Source organism: Leptodactylus fuscus, chromosome 4 (genome assembly GCF_031893055.1).
Source record: "Leptodactylus fuscus isolate aLepFus1 chromosome 4, aLepFus1.hap2, whole genome shotgun sequence".
Lineage (NCBI taxonomy): Eukaryota > Metazoa > Chordata > Amphibia > Anura > Leptodactylidae > Leptodactylus > Leptodactylus fuscus.
This window is the reverse complement of record NC_134268.1, coordinates 76827037-76842430: the sequence shown is the minus strand read 5'-3', so window position 1 is coordinate 76842430 and position 15394 is coordinate 76827037. Positions and strand designations below refer to the sequence as shown.

Here is a 15394-nt window from a genome sequence, read left to right as displayed (position 1 = left end):
TCAACGGCCATACTTTACCAATAGGCACACTACAGCCGGCTGATTTACTAAAACTCACACCAGTTTCTTGGTGTTAGTTAGTAGGAAATTTTTGCCAGTTACTACCTAGTGTAGATTTTCATTCTGACATCGGGACCTCCGACAGATTTATGAGGAAGCCGCAGCCTCTTTATAAATCTCTCAGTCCCTGCACCAGTTGGCCAGCTGTAGACAACTCCGTATTCTATTCCAATAATACGACTTCACAAGCTTTAAAGAAGAATCACCAGCTGCTTGCTCATACAATAAATGAGAATAAAAAATTTAAATACCATTTCTTTGACTTGGAGATGGCTCCTCTTGCAACTTTTGCTCTGATAATTCAGCTTTCTGCAACTGAGTTTTAACATTGTTGGATCCAATAAACGCACTCAAGTCTCCTCTATTGTAAAAAAATAAAAAGAATGCCATGATAAGCAAAATATAACTTTTACTTATATTTCCTACAAAAACATAGGTCCAAGAAAATAATTATTAAAATCTCAGGAATACCTTGCCGGTTTAACTCTAGCCCCCTTTCTATTATAGGCTGAGGGGGGAGGAAAATGTGTGTTATTTAGAAATATATTTATCCTTAAAAGAGTTCAACAGGGAAAATGTAATATAAAGAATAATAGAATGGCAATTGAGCGGCTGCAGTCAGCTGAAACTAAATAACCCAGACGATTCCTATATTTAAAATACTTTATATCAGCCAGACATCTGTTGCTGGAAAGCCAGCATCCTCAGGGCTGCTGGGACAATAATGGGGTCTGTTCTCATCTAGGAACAGACCCTAGCACAAGGAAGAAAGGTTCCATGATGGAATCAGGATAAACAGCTGTCACCAGAATTAAAGAAGTTGTCCAATTCATTTGTACTGATGACCTATCTGGTCGTGCAATGCCATTACACTTTCATCCCTTTCACATCTATGGGAGGAGGCTGTGATTTTTGTTAAGCAGCCACTATGAAACAGGTAACGTCATGTAAACAGTGAAGAGGTCACCATGTTCCTATGAGCAACATGGCCTCTTCAAACGGTGTCACACCCTCACTGATCTAATATTGATAACCTATCTTGAGCATAGGTTATGAACAACCCCTGTAACATCACATGACAATAAGGGGACGTTCATTCTAGCGCCGCCATCCGTCCCGGGGTTTACCGGCAGTCAGCTTTAAAACCCATTCATTAAAACTCTTTTATTTGTACAGACACAAAGTTGTACTTGCAGGACTTTGTGTCCGTTTAAAAAAGAAAGAAAAAAAAAAAAAAAAAACAGTTTCCAGGCGGAGAGGCAGCATATGGACACCGGCAGTCAACTTTAAAAACCTATCAAAATGAATGGGTTTAAGGGTGCATGCACACTACGTAACGCCGGGCGTGTATGAGAGCCGTACACGCCGGCATTACAGCAGACTGCCGAACACTTCCCATTCACTTCAATGGGAGCGTTCGTAACAGCGGCGTTTACGAGCGCTCCCATTGAAGTGAATGGGAAGTGCTCGGCAGCCCTGCTGTAACGCCGGCGTGTACGGCTCTCATACACGCCCGGCGTTACGTAGTGTGCATGCACCCTAAAGCTGACTTCTGGCAAACCGTCCTCTGTCCAGTTTCCCTGGGGATTAGGACGGAAACCCCAGGGCACACAGTGGCGGTCATGTGAACGCCCCTTACTAAGATCGATGTGTGTGATGGTGTTCCACACTTCCTAGTATGCCACACTGTCAGGCTATGTAAAAGCATACCTTTCTAACATACCAGAGGAATCAAAAGTTATGGCCAAACCCTTGCATTAAAGAGGCACCGAACAAAACCATTTGCTGTGCAGTTATATGCTTTTTGTAGTCTGACATTTTTTCTTAGGTAGAAGCAGACATTAAAATCTTTTTAAGATTAGTGAAAGCAAATCATGTCATCTCAACTAGCTGCAATAAATATATTATGGAACAGGACAGATTTAAAGGGGTTGGCCACTTTCAGACCAATATTGACAAACAAATGTACAATAAAAAGATATACAATTTTCCAATATACTTTCTGTATCTATTCCTCACGGTTTTCTAGATTTCGGCTTGCTGTCATTCATTCTGTTACTTCTAGAGGATAAAACTCTGACCATGGTCATGTGATTTACAGTCCATGGTCATGTGATGAGGACACAGGTGCCGCTTGTTACAGTCACAGCCCAGTAATCAGACATCAGCCTGGTAATCAGCTGTGCACCTGTGTGCTCATCACATGACCATGGACTGTAAATCACATGACCATGGTCAGTTTTATCCTCTAGAAGTAACAGAATGAATTACAGCAAGCCGAAATCTAGAAAACCGTGAGGACTTGATACAGAAAATATATTGGAAAATTGTATATCTTTTTATTGTACATTTGTTTGTCAATATTGGTCTGAAAGTGGCCAACTCCTTTAATATGATCTCAAATCTATCACATTGATGGTGCAGCCTGACCCCCTATTAATCCCACCCACTTGACAAAATCTTAGTAAAAACAGGATTTGCAACAAAGCTGTGATACTTTGGAGGAGTTCATGTCAATAGGAGAAGACCCTTTAAACTTACAAATCATCCTTAAAGCTAAGAACAAATTTCTGTTTCTGTTCTCCTCCAGAGTGACCTAAGCTAGAAGTATAGCTTGATGGAAGCAGCAATTTTTCATTCTCTATATATGAAGCTTGAATATCCAAAGAGCTGTGAACAAAAGAAAACAAGACAATTCAGCAATATACATTTATAAGGCTGTGTTATAGTAATGGCCACCTGGTTCAAGCCAACAAAATTAGTCTTCTTGACTATTGACATTTGGAAATAATTCTGCTTGTTCTACTTAAAATATGAGCTAAAGGTTATATAAAATTCAAATTAAATATATTACACCACATACAAAGAAATATTGTTAATGCATAAAGAATGAAAACCTATAGGCTAAATGATGTTTTTACACATGACAACCTCCAAATCACGCAAGCAGGTTATATAAAAAAAAAAAAATGAAGGCAGAGTATGGTCTTTGAGATGCGGAAGCAAAGTCCCTCACGGCAACACTTACTGACTGTGCAGCCCAAAATCACAAGCTTTACATTACCAATGAAAAAATATCAAGGCTAAACATTAGTTTTATAGTTAACCTTCGCTCAGCATAGCCAGAGAGGGCCAAGGTTTTCAAAGGAATTCAGCCGAGAATGCTTTGATTATTAATGGCTATTCGGGAGGTGTGTGGAAGGAACAGAAGAAGCCAGATGGTCACTTCTAAATTTAACCAACTGCTACATATTCTATAGGCAAACTTTCTAAAAATCTCACATAAAAGAAGCTGACTCAGGAAAATCTCATATCCAGCCAACCATCCACCGAAGTGATTAGTTTCTTTATACTTTATATCGCCATTTTACTAGAGCTTCTCAGTTCTGGCTCAGATAATCCCGACTTGAGCAAAGCCAAGAGAGGTCTTGCAAGGTTTAACTACTTCCAGAATGTCTAAATGCCCTGATAAGACACAAAGACAGATATGTCTTTGGCAGCCATTGTGAGTAATTATATTATACAATTTCTAATATTGTATAATTAATATACAATAATAAATTTTATTTATATAGTGCCAACATATTCCGCAGCGCTGTACAATTTGTAGGGTTCAAATACAGACAGATACATTACAAAGAAAGTCATTTCACACAATGGGACTGAGGGCCCTGCTCGCAAGAGCTTACAATCTATGAGGTAGCGGGGGTGACACAAGAAGTAGCAGGGGCGGCTTTGCTTATACAGTGTTCAGACAATTTTGTAATAGAGGTTATTGTCATTATAACTGTATGAGCCGTCACTAGTGGTGTCCTGTAACATGTGGATGGAGCTTGGACAAATAAAGTTAGCCTGAAAAGACATCATATCATGTGGGGTAATGTGGGAGCGGGGACAGAGGAAGGTTAAATTTTGGGGATACTAATAGTACGAAAGGGTAGAGTTTGCTGCATATTTACTTTGTTAGGAATTCAATTACTGGCTTTTCACTTACGGGCTTACTGTAAGCGGCCACAAGAAAATGGCCGCAGACATGCACAGTCGGCTCTGCCCAATGGCAGAGACGACTGTACATGCACGCCATCTAAAGCCAAAAGAAGCCTTCGGAAGAAGACATCGTGGAGAGGGCTTTCCAGAGGAAAAAGAGACCGTAGCTGGAGAGTTTTCTCACAGCAATGGGGACGCCCCCAGTGCTGTGACAAAACTCATTTGCATACCAATGAAAATCGGGATATCTATGCAATGGTGGTGGCGAGATAACATCTAAGGGTAGGAGAAGAATAGCCTTTCTTAAGGCTATTCCTATGTATTAGGGAGAAAAAAAATTCAGTTTTAAATTATTGAATCCCTTTAACACTAAATCATACCATGAACATATATGTACCATACGGATGGTTTTAATAAAACTAAATATTATAAGACTTACCGGTCAAAACCAGCACGAGCTTTAGCAACAGTAGATGCGGCAACAGGCAGACCTAAATTTGAGGAAAGTGTACAATTTCCAAGAGCGTCACTGAGGTTGCTATTAATTGAATCAGATAAAAAGCTTGGAAAAGTTTCATCTTCTATGTTCTTGAAATGTTCAGTCATTGTAGGGTTCTCCGCTAGACAAATAAAAAAAAAAAAAAGTTACATTGGAAAGTTGCAATGTACATATTTATTGTTGGACACAAACAGAAGGCATTTTTATGTCAGTTTAATCTAGAGAATTGGACGAAATTTAGGCTGGGTTGTCCAACAATTGGTGCCAAAGAAGCAATAGGATTCCAAAGATCATCATTCTAATCATTACTGATCATGAATGCGGAAAGAAATCTGCTAGGCGACCGTATTCACCATAATTAATAACAATGCAGCTGTGTGACATTGTGATTTATAATGAGGAATTTTTATTGCGTGATTACAGTAATGGTTTTGTTTTGTTGATGAAGACAATATGCTGTGGATGAATTTTCCCCTCCCCCATGAGTAAGACAACCCTTAAAAAAAATCTTGGTTTTGTGAACACCCTTCCATGTACATTTTTTTAGCTTTTTATTGCATGTTTTAAATAATAAAACCACTATCATCAGTTGGTCTATCCACTTGGTTTTAAATACCTTCAAGCTCATCATGCTTTTTGGAGATCCAGTGAGAAGCCCTTTTTTGTGGTCTCTTCATTCTAAGAATACTCAGTATGGTAAAGATAGAGGCTTAAATCATTGTGATCTTAAGTCCACAAATCAAACGATTTCTCAAAAACGGCTTCTTGCTACCTTTTTTTCTCTAGATTATAGCTGAAGGCTAGACAGACAGGAGAGAGGTTTTCTGCTGATGCAGCGCATCATTCTCGAGTTGCAACTGCATATAATTCAGATCCAGACCACTCCTTTTACAAATCCTATCCTACTATTATAAATCTGAAAGTTTGTGTGTTTGGATGTTTGTTTCTCAATCATACAGACGAACAGATTAGCTTGAAATTTCCCACACACGTTACTTGGGTCCGGGATTGAAAGATAGACTTCTTTAAATCCACGTACACCACCGGACTTCGCCGCCACGACCGGTGATTTTCACGGAGTAAGTCACTGAAGGACCTGAGATAATGTCATCTCAGGCCCTTCAGCCTTTCACTCCGTTGGCTGACGGTACTGCGTGAGATAAAGAGGGGGGATGCGAGTCAGGGAAGGAGTATCATCGTGGAGGACGAAACGGGTGCGGGACAGCGGGGGAGCCAGAGCAAGGCGGTAGGTAGAAAGGCCGCGGGGACAGGCAAGCTGCAATGAACTCTGATTCTCGACCCCACTAAACATCACTGGTAATAAAGATGCCATTTGAGGATTTATTATTTTGCCCTGAAATGTTATCTTTGATAAACCACTGCCAACTCCTAAGGGTGCTGCCACAATTATTGGTTACTACTTGTTTTTCTGTTACTGGTTGAACAGCTTTTCAAGTAATACCCTTCCTGCAAAACTGTGAGCTGGTAAAAGTGAAAGGAGTTATCCACCTTTTAAAAACTGAGGGTCTATGCTTAAAGGGGTTATCCAGTTTCTATTATTGTAGATCAACAGTGGTCCGAAACACAAATCACCTGTACAGAGACAGTGCGGCTCTTGGTTACATTGACATACCATGAGCCATGCTGCTCACTCACCCTACAAACTGGTGAGGGTAGTTACTGCAGCGCTGTCTTATTGTCTCATTGAAGTCTATGGGGCAGCAATTAGATTCCTACGCTTGCATCTATAGTTTTTATGCCAAGTAAGCATGGGTCCAACATCTGTATCAGAGGTGATGGACCCTCAAGGATCTAGTATTCGTGGCCTATCCTAATGAGAAGCCATCATTATTAAAAACTGGGTAACCATCGATTTTAAATCAGCTGGGGTCTTACAGTCAGAACCCCCACAGACCATCAGTTTACCCAAACACAACTCCCTGAATTGTTAAGGGGCTATGTAAATGTGCCAATACATTTTGGTTGATCTGTCTGACTAATGTTGGATCTCAACAATCCCAACACTGACAGCAGTTAAGTTGCTACCCAATATCACTGGCAAAAGCATACTGCTCTACCATCACTGACAACACATGCATTATTCAAGCAGAGTGTAAACGTGTATGGGAGGGCTCAGGAGGAAAAACTGTCTACAGCCAGCAATTAAGAAACGTATGGACAACTTTCCTACAACAGGAGATGAAAGAAACAGCGTACTCATATTTACTCGGCAATATTATGCAGTTTGGTGGCTTGAGGCAGATTTTGCAGACATCTACCCACAGACCTTAAAGAAGAGTAGGCGGATTCAACAACTAGATGTATACAAAGAAGGGGAAAGAACAGCTAAACCACTGTCTCCCAAAGTGGACCTGCCACACTTCTGGCTACCTTAGTCAATGAGGAAGAGCTCCTGCCAATGAAGGCATGACTCCCCCATGTTCCTGCCAGCAAGAGCCAATAACCATGATGCCTCTCCACTCTGCACAGAGAAGCCACCATGACAGTGGTGACTGTGCAGTAAAGTAGAAGTCTACATTAAAGGAATGTTCACATGGAGAAATTTGGCACTTATTTTGAAGAGGATTCCACCTCAAGGATCAGTATTAATTTCCATCAGGAACCTACCACCCAGTATATTCTATCAGAGGTGTAGATACTTTAAAAAAAAAAAAAAAAGTAGCCTGCTAGATATTGCATCTCAAGATACTCTGATGAATAGCTCCATTCATCTAGGGCTAACCAGCAAATGAAAGCAGCGGCAAAAAACAAACACTGCTCTCACTTTACAGTGGGAAGCCAAGGGCGAGAAAGTGGCAGGGAATACCTCTTCACCTAAGAGGATAGAAACTGGCCCAAAATGTCTTAGTATAGGACAGGAGAATAAGAGCCCATACAAGTAAACAGCAGAATATAGGACATATATAGGAGAATAAGAGTCCATACAGGAATGCAGCAGAATAGAGGCGGTATACAGAAGGACAGGAGAATATAGGCAGTACATAGGAGAATAAAGTCCATACAGGTAGATAGCAGAATACAGGCATACAGGAAAATAAGAGCCCATACAGGTAGACAGCAGAATACAGGCAGTATAAAGGAGAATGAGAGTCCATACAGGTAGACAGCAGAATAGAGGCAGTATATAGAAGGACAGGAGAATAGAGGCAGTATATAGAAGAATAAGAGCCTATACAGGTAGACAGGAGAATACAGGCAGTACATAAGAGAATAAAAGCCCATACAGGTAGATAGCAGAATACAGGAAGTATATAGGAGGACAGGAGAATAGAGGCAGTATATAGGCGAATAAGAGGGAGGATAGATGCTAAATACAAAATGTTCAGGAGGTTTTCAATGTTGCACTGACTTATTTTACAAATAGAGCCAAGTATAGAAACTAAGGTAAATCTTGCTAAAAGTGGCCCGGGCCAAAGAGAGTTTGGGAACCAGTGATCTAGACTGAGGGCAGAGATATGAGGATGGTTCAGATATTGGCTAGGGATGTGCAGATATCTCAGAGTGACACAAATAAAATCTTCATTTTTATTAGTGATATTAAAGGGGCATCCTCTGTGCTGCCTGAAGACTCTCCAGCAACACCTTCCATCTTCCTCTCGACACCGCTTCTTCATCCGAAAGCGCCGCCTGTAACGTCTGTCAACCAGTTTCCTGTAGCCTCTTACACGATTGTCAGTTTGGCCACAGGAAAATGGCCGAAGGAGATGCGCAGCTGGTACTTTTGGATGAAGATGCAACGAAGAGGCAGTCTGCAGAAGAAGATGGAGGGTGTCGCTGGAAAGTCTTCCTCACAGTAGCGCCTATAGCACTGTACTGTGAGTTCCGCCTCTCTCTTACAGTACAGCACTATAGATGCTACTATGAGGAAGGGCATTCCTGACTGACTGTCAAAAACGCCCTTCTGATGGTGAAGAGCTACGGTACCGGCAACAATAGCTCTTCACCTGGGGCACAGAACGTGAAAGCTAATAGTGTGCACTGTCAGCCTTCTAGCGGTATATAAAACCGTATGTGCCCCAAGTGGTGAAAGGTCCTCTTTAAGGCTATTCCAACATGGTGGAACTGAAAACGGGATTCTAATGATAGATCCCTTTACATAAAGACATGAAGGACAACAGGATAAAGTAAGATATTTTTATTACCTGAGCTATCTGCAAAACCATATCCCATACCTGAACAATTTGGAACTGATAGTGGCGTTTACATGGGACATGGGTGTTTATATGACTCATTCGGGCCACACATAGAGGAATATAAGCACGGGACATCCAGGACTGCTCACTGGGGATAGACTATGTGAAGACAAGAGTCAGAGGGAATCACCATAGGGCACTTCTATGTACACGTCCAGCTATAGTGAGTGCATGACACACAACACAGAAGTACAACAGACTACACCATGTCAGCCATGTACTAATCCTGCGCACAGACAAGACACGCAGCGTAAACACAGGAGCAGTCACAGGGTCCTCCGATTACGTACACGTACAGACACTCCCCCCACGTCCTCTGTCCGGGCTCTGACTCCACAAAGTTAGCCGCCCTCTCCAGCCGCACTCTCCGGCCTTTGTAACCCACTCACATCTATTCCGTATACCTGACTAGCAGCGCCGGGTCCCCGGGACAGCACACCGGAAACGCGTTGCTCCCTTGAAGCGCGGGAGAGCGGCACAACAATCTCCGGTGTCCGGCTCTGAACGCTCAGCTGTGGGGGGCGGAGCTGTGACAGGAGGCGGCTCTAACTGTACAAAAATTGCAGCGCGCGTCATTCAGCAGTCACACAGCAGTAGGGGGCGGAGTTTTCTGGCAGCTGTTGACCTGTGATCAGCGGGGTAGGAGGGGCTAAGGCGGTCCTGCCGCCAAAAGGGCTAAAGTTTCAGAGGAGCATGCGCGTTACATTCCATGTGAGAGGAATGGTTTATATCCGTTTATACTTCACAGACAGCTCCAGAATGCGGCCCCTAGGGGGCGACTATACGCAGTATAGTGTTTTGTACGCTCGTATGTGCACATGAGAGCTGAGTCCAGTGCACATGTGTGTAATGTACAATGTCCAGCATGGCTGCAGTTATAAAACAACTTGTCACCACATACTCATCCCTTCCTCTAACATGTGGTACCTTGCTACCACTACACTCATAATTAATAATATCGCCAACATATTCCACAGCACTGTACAAATTGTAGGGTTCAAGTACAGACAAAATAAGATATTACAGAGTAAGAAATTCACAAGGGAGGAGGGCCCTGCACACGAGAGCTTAGGCCCCTAACTGACTGTGCATGTGATGTGGATCCCAGGGCATTCTGTGATGCATTCACCTCTATGGGGACTTCTCATCCAGTGTGTTCCAATGACACAGGATTGGACCTGCTCTATAATCATCCGTGTCATCAGATCAAAACGGGGCTAAGGCCCGGTTCACATCTGCGTTCAGTATTCTGTTTGCAGAGTGGTACTTCATGAACTGCTTTCCTCTCCGTATGACTGATGTGGCGACTGCGCAGAAAACACACAGACCCCATTATAGTCTATGGGGTCCGTGTGCTTTCATTGCTCACTGCTTGTCAATGCGTTCAGTATTCCGTTCGGGCGGTCCACATGTGGACTCCTCGAACGGAATATCAAATGACAGCGTTTGCTATCAGCATAAAAAGGTGTCAGTATACAATCAGTATGTGCATCAGTCCGTTTTTACTCTCAAACTGAATTCAAACGGACGGATGGCATACTGATGTGTGAACCAAGCCTTAGAGATGAGCGAACACTATTTGCAACAGCCGTTCCGAATAGCACACTCCCTTAGAAATCAATGGAAGCGGCCATTCAATTCTATGGGAGCGTGCTATTCGAAACGGCTATTTCAAATAGCATTCGCTCATCTCTAGTCTTAGTTAATCAGTGATATGAGACAAAGGTGTAGGGAAGTAAGGATGTGTATTTAGATCAGGGCAACACACACAAAAAGGGGAGCAGGTATATTGGTTAGGGCAAGAGACGCGCTTATGCCCGATTCACATATGTTGATGTGTTCTGTCCGTTAGGGTCCACATGAGGACTCCTACGGACGGAACACAAGCGCAACTGCAAGCGCTGTGCAGTTCAAACGCACGGGCCCCATAGACTGTAATGCGGTCTGTGTGCTTGCCGCGCACTGCCCACACAAATGATTCATGCGGGCAGAGCACGGCAAGCACACGGACCCCATTATAATCTATGGGGCCCGTGCGCTTGAACTGCACAGCGCTTGCAGTTGTGCTTGTATTCCGTCCGTAGGGGGTCCTCATGCGGACGGAACACATCAGCATATGTGAACCACGCCTTATGTGTAAAGGAGAAAATGAACCATTAAAGGAGTTGTCCCATCACAAGGATCCTATCTATACTGCTTGTTAATGTGGATGTAAGGCTTTTCCTAAATACACTGCCTCAGCAAAACTGCTTTGTTTGTTCACTATCTTACTTTATTCAATTCATTGTTGACACAGCCCTGACTTATCTGTGTATCTAGCTATTCCTGTGTCTACACCACGTGACCTAGGTCCTGCTCTCAGATAGGGGAGAGGAGCTGCTTTCATTTCTGAACTCGTCTTCTGTTCTCCCAGAGACAGGCAGTCTCTGTATGTAACACAGAATGAAGTTGTTCCTGCCTGTACGTCATAGTCCAATATTGTGCATATAGTGTTTAGTGCCACCCCATAGGATCACACTATGCGGTGGGCGGAGCTACATGCTAATTTGGGGGCAGAGCTAAACAGCAGGTTGCATGTGAAACCCCGCCCACCAAATGATGCAAGAAACCAGGAAGAAAGAAGATTTTACAGCAGTGAAAACTGGTGAGTATGCGACGTGGGAATACCCCTTTAACTTATATATTGCTTTTATAAAAGTTATGTGCTTTTTTGACAGTCCTGGAAGCCACACTTCCTTGAAAGCCAATTCTACTATGCCAACTGCAAGTTTTTCCAATCCTGAATATGGCCGCTGATGAAAAGGCAATGTGATTCAACATGAACTCATCCCATTGAAATACATTAGTTTCCTATAAGTTCAGAAGCTGTGCAGGTACAGAAAAAGGTAGGTGTAATACTTTTATCTGCACTTGCACAACTCTTGTACAATTTACAGGAAACTAATTCAGATGTAGGACATTGCAATGTGAGGTGCAAATTGCTGCATTGTATCACATGACCATCCATCAGCAGCTATTTTTAGGACTGGAGCAGCATGATCTATAAAAGATGACATTGGGTTACATGCTTGGAGAGACCATCGGAGGGATTGAGAAAACCACCTGATGTCAAGCAAGTATTTAGTATTGAACACATGTAGGATGGACATGTTGAATACGGCTAGTGGCCATCTCTCCATGCTGAATTTGGCTCTCTGGACCACTGTTGTACAAAGATTCAAGATGTAATTTAATACTTTATATTTAGTAGCTAGGGAGACCCCTTCTTCCAAGGGAGAGTTTAATATGGAACAGTCCCTTTATCCTCAAAATGCCAAAACTCTATTTCTTGCGTCAGTATGAATCACTCCTTCCTCTCTTTTCACACATCGAAGTCCCTCTAGGTGGAAACCCAGCTTTCTTTATCAGTCTGAGTCTGCAATGCTACAGTGAAATTACTGAATGGACATTGTAGCTGAAAGCTTGTTTCATGTGTCTCAGTAAGAACAACTTTTAACACATCCCCCAAAAATTGTTCAGTCATGTAATTTTGGCTTCCCTTTGGCTAAGAATCTAAGACTTCCAAGAATAGCAGAGTAAAAAACAAAAGAGACACCGAGCACACTATATAGTGTAGAATGTCTGATAAATTTTGGTGGAAATAACCAGAAGATTTAAAAGGACCAAATGGCCTCTCACCTGATGAGGTTGTGACAATCGCTCACAACTACGTTTGGGGTTTACCGTCAGGTGGAGGAGGCAGCACGTCTGATGGACACCGGCCAAGGCCAGGGAAGATAGAGTTTTCAATGAAATGGAAAGACGGCGCTCTCAGGTCACAACAGGATTTTATTCAAAAAGACAATGATGCACAACGCTAAAAAATCGCCGCGTTTCGGGCACACCTGCCCTTTCTCAAGTGCGTAACTAATTAGAAAATAGATAAAACAAGTATTCACTTCAACGTTTTTTTGGCCAGAGAAGCACTTAGGCCTAAGTTAAAATATACAATGAATTCAAAAAATAATAATACATGATTTATAAAACAATAGTAAAACAAATCTCATATACCAACCTTATCATTTAAAATATAAAAAAATCTATATATACATAATAACAAGTAAATGTGCCAAATCATCTCAATCTCATGATAGAAAGCCATTGCATATCAAACACTGATCGTTAGCATGCATCATTGTGTTGTTATTTATATCAATGTGGCTACCAATAATCCCTAGTTTACAACTACAGCAAAAAAAGGGGGAGCATAGAGAGTCTTACCTTCACACAAAGCTCGGTCAGTCTGGAAGATGTATACAAATTGTATGCCGTGTGCTCCTAGGTTTAAATATAGTGGAGCTCGTTTGGCTCCCTACATTCCTTGGAGTGTTGCCAGATGGTGCGATTCAGGTTGGAGAACATATATGTCCGCGCAAAATATTAAAGCTACACAACAATGTGCTCTAAGTTGTAGCGCATATGTGACTCACGCGTGCGTGGTATATTTAGCATTACTAAGCGCATAGCTAAGTGCTCATACGTGATATGCATATTCGTGGTATGATTACCATTACGGAGCACGTGACTGAGTGCTCATACATAATTCGCGCATGCGTGGTGTATTTAACATCGCGGGACACATGACTAAGCGCTCATATGGTAAATAAAAGGTATTGATTAGAGATGAGCGAACAGTGTTCTATCGAACACATGTTCGATCGGATATCAGGGTGTTCGCCATGTTCGAATCGAATCGAACACCACGTGGTAAAGTGCGCCAAAATTCGATTCCCCTCCCACCTTCCCTGGCGCCTTTTTTGCACCAATAACAGCGCAGGGGAGGTGGGACAGGAACTACGACACTGGGGGCATTGAAAAAAATTGGAAAAAGTCATTGGCTGCCGAAATCAGGTGACCTCCATTTTAGACGAATAGTGGATTTCAAATCCGGGTCATATGAGAATGTGAACTTTGTGACTATGAGACAGGGATAGCTGTACAGGCAGGGATAGCTAGGGATAACCTTTATTTAGGGGGGAATGTTATTAAAAATAACTTTTTGGGGCTCTATCGGGTGTGTAATTGTGATTTTTGTGAGATAAACTTTTTCCCATAGGGATGCATTGGCCAGCGCTGATTGGCCGAATTCCGTACTCTGGCCAATCAGTGCTGGCCAATGCATTCTATTAGCTTGATGAAGCAGAGTGTGCACAAGGGTTCAAGCGCACCCTCGGCTCTGATGTAGCAGAGCCGAGGCTGCACAAGGGTTCAAGCGCACCCTCGGCTCTGATGTAGGAGAGCCGAGGGTGCACTTGAACCCTTGTGCACCCTCAGCTCTGCTACATCAGAGCCGAGGGTGCGCTTGAACCCTTGTGCACACTCTGCTTCATCAAGCTAATAGAATGCATTGGCCAGCGCTGATTGGCCAATGTATTCTATTAGCCTGATGAAGTAGAGCTGAATGTGTGTGCTAAGCACACACATTCAGCTCTACTTCATCGGGCTAATAGAATGCATTGGCCAGCGCTGATTGGCCAGAGTACGGAACTCGACCAATCAGCGCTGGCTCTGCTGGAGGAGGCGGAGTCTAAGATCGCTCCACACCAGTCTCCATTCAGGTCCGACCTTAGACTCCGCCTCCTCCGGCAGAGCCAGCGCTGATTGGCCGAAGGCTGGCCAATGCATTCCTATGCGAATGCAGAGACTTAGCAGTGCTGAGTCAGTTTTGCTCAACTACACATCTGATGCACACTCGGCACTGCTACATCAGATGTAGCAATCTGATGTAGCAGAGCCGAGGGTGCACTAGAACCCCTGTGCAAACTCAGTTCACGCTAATAGAATGCATTGGCCAGCGCTGATTGGCCAATGCATTCTATTAGCCCGATGAAGTAGAGCTGAATGTGTGTGCTAAGCACACACATTCAGCACTGCTTCATCACGCCAATACAATGCATTAGCCAGTGCTGATTGGCCAGAGTACGGAATTCGGCCAATCAGCGCTGGCTCTGCTGGAGGAGGCGGAGTCTAAGGTCGGACCTGAATGGAGACTGGTGTGGAGCGATCTTAGACTCCGCCTCCTCCAGCAGAGCCAGCGCTGATTGGTCGAGTTCCGTACTCTGGCCAATCAGCGCTGGCCAATGCATTCTATTAGCCCGATGAAGTAGAGCTGAATGTGTGTGCTTAGCACACACATTCAGCTCTACTTCATCAGGCTAATAGAATACATTGGCCAATCAGCGCTGGCCAATGCATTCTATTAGCTTGATGAAGCAGAGTGTGCACAAGGGTTCAAGCGCACCCTCGGCTCTGATGTAGCAGAGCCGAGGCTGCACAAGGGTTCAAGTGCACCCTCGGCTCTCCTACATCAGAGCCGAGGGTGCGCTTGAACCCTTGTGCAGCCTCGGCTCTGCTACATCAGAGCCGAGGGTGCGCTTGAACCCTTGTGCACACTCTGCTTCATCAAGCTAATAGAATGCATTGGCCAGCACTGATTGGCCAGAGTACGGAATTCGGCCAATCAGCGCTGGCCAATGCATTCTATTAGCCCAATGAAGTAGAGCTGAATGTGTGTGCTAAGCACACACATTCAGCACTGCTTCATCACGCCAATACAATGCATTAGCCAGTGCTGATTGGCCAGAGTACGGAATTC

The 15394-nt window shown here is 43.4% G+C and overlaps 1 protein-coding gene across 1 annotated transcript in view; it reads right to left on the bottom strand.

Moving 5' to 3' along the window:
- The window catches only part of CEP192 (centrosomal protein 192), a 104677-nt gene that overhangs the window by 56226 nt on the left and 33057 nt on the right, over positions 1–15394 (bottom strand). Inside the window, exons 10-12 of the mRNA XM_075271976.1 lie at positions 4487–4667; positions 2602–2730; positions 312–421 (exon numbers count right to left, since the gene is read on the bottom strand). Coding sequence (XP_075128077.1) covers positions 312–421; positions 2602–2730; positions 4487–4667 — 420 coding nt within the window. The remainder of the gene's footprint in view (positions 1–311; positions 422–2601; positions 2731–4486; positions 4668–15394) is intronic.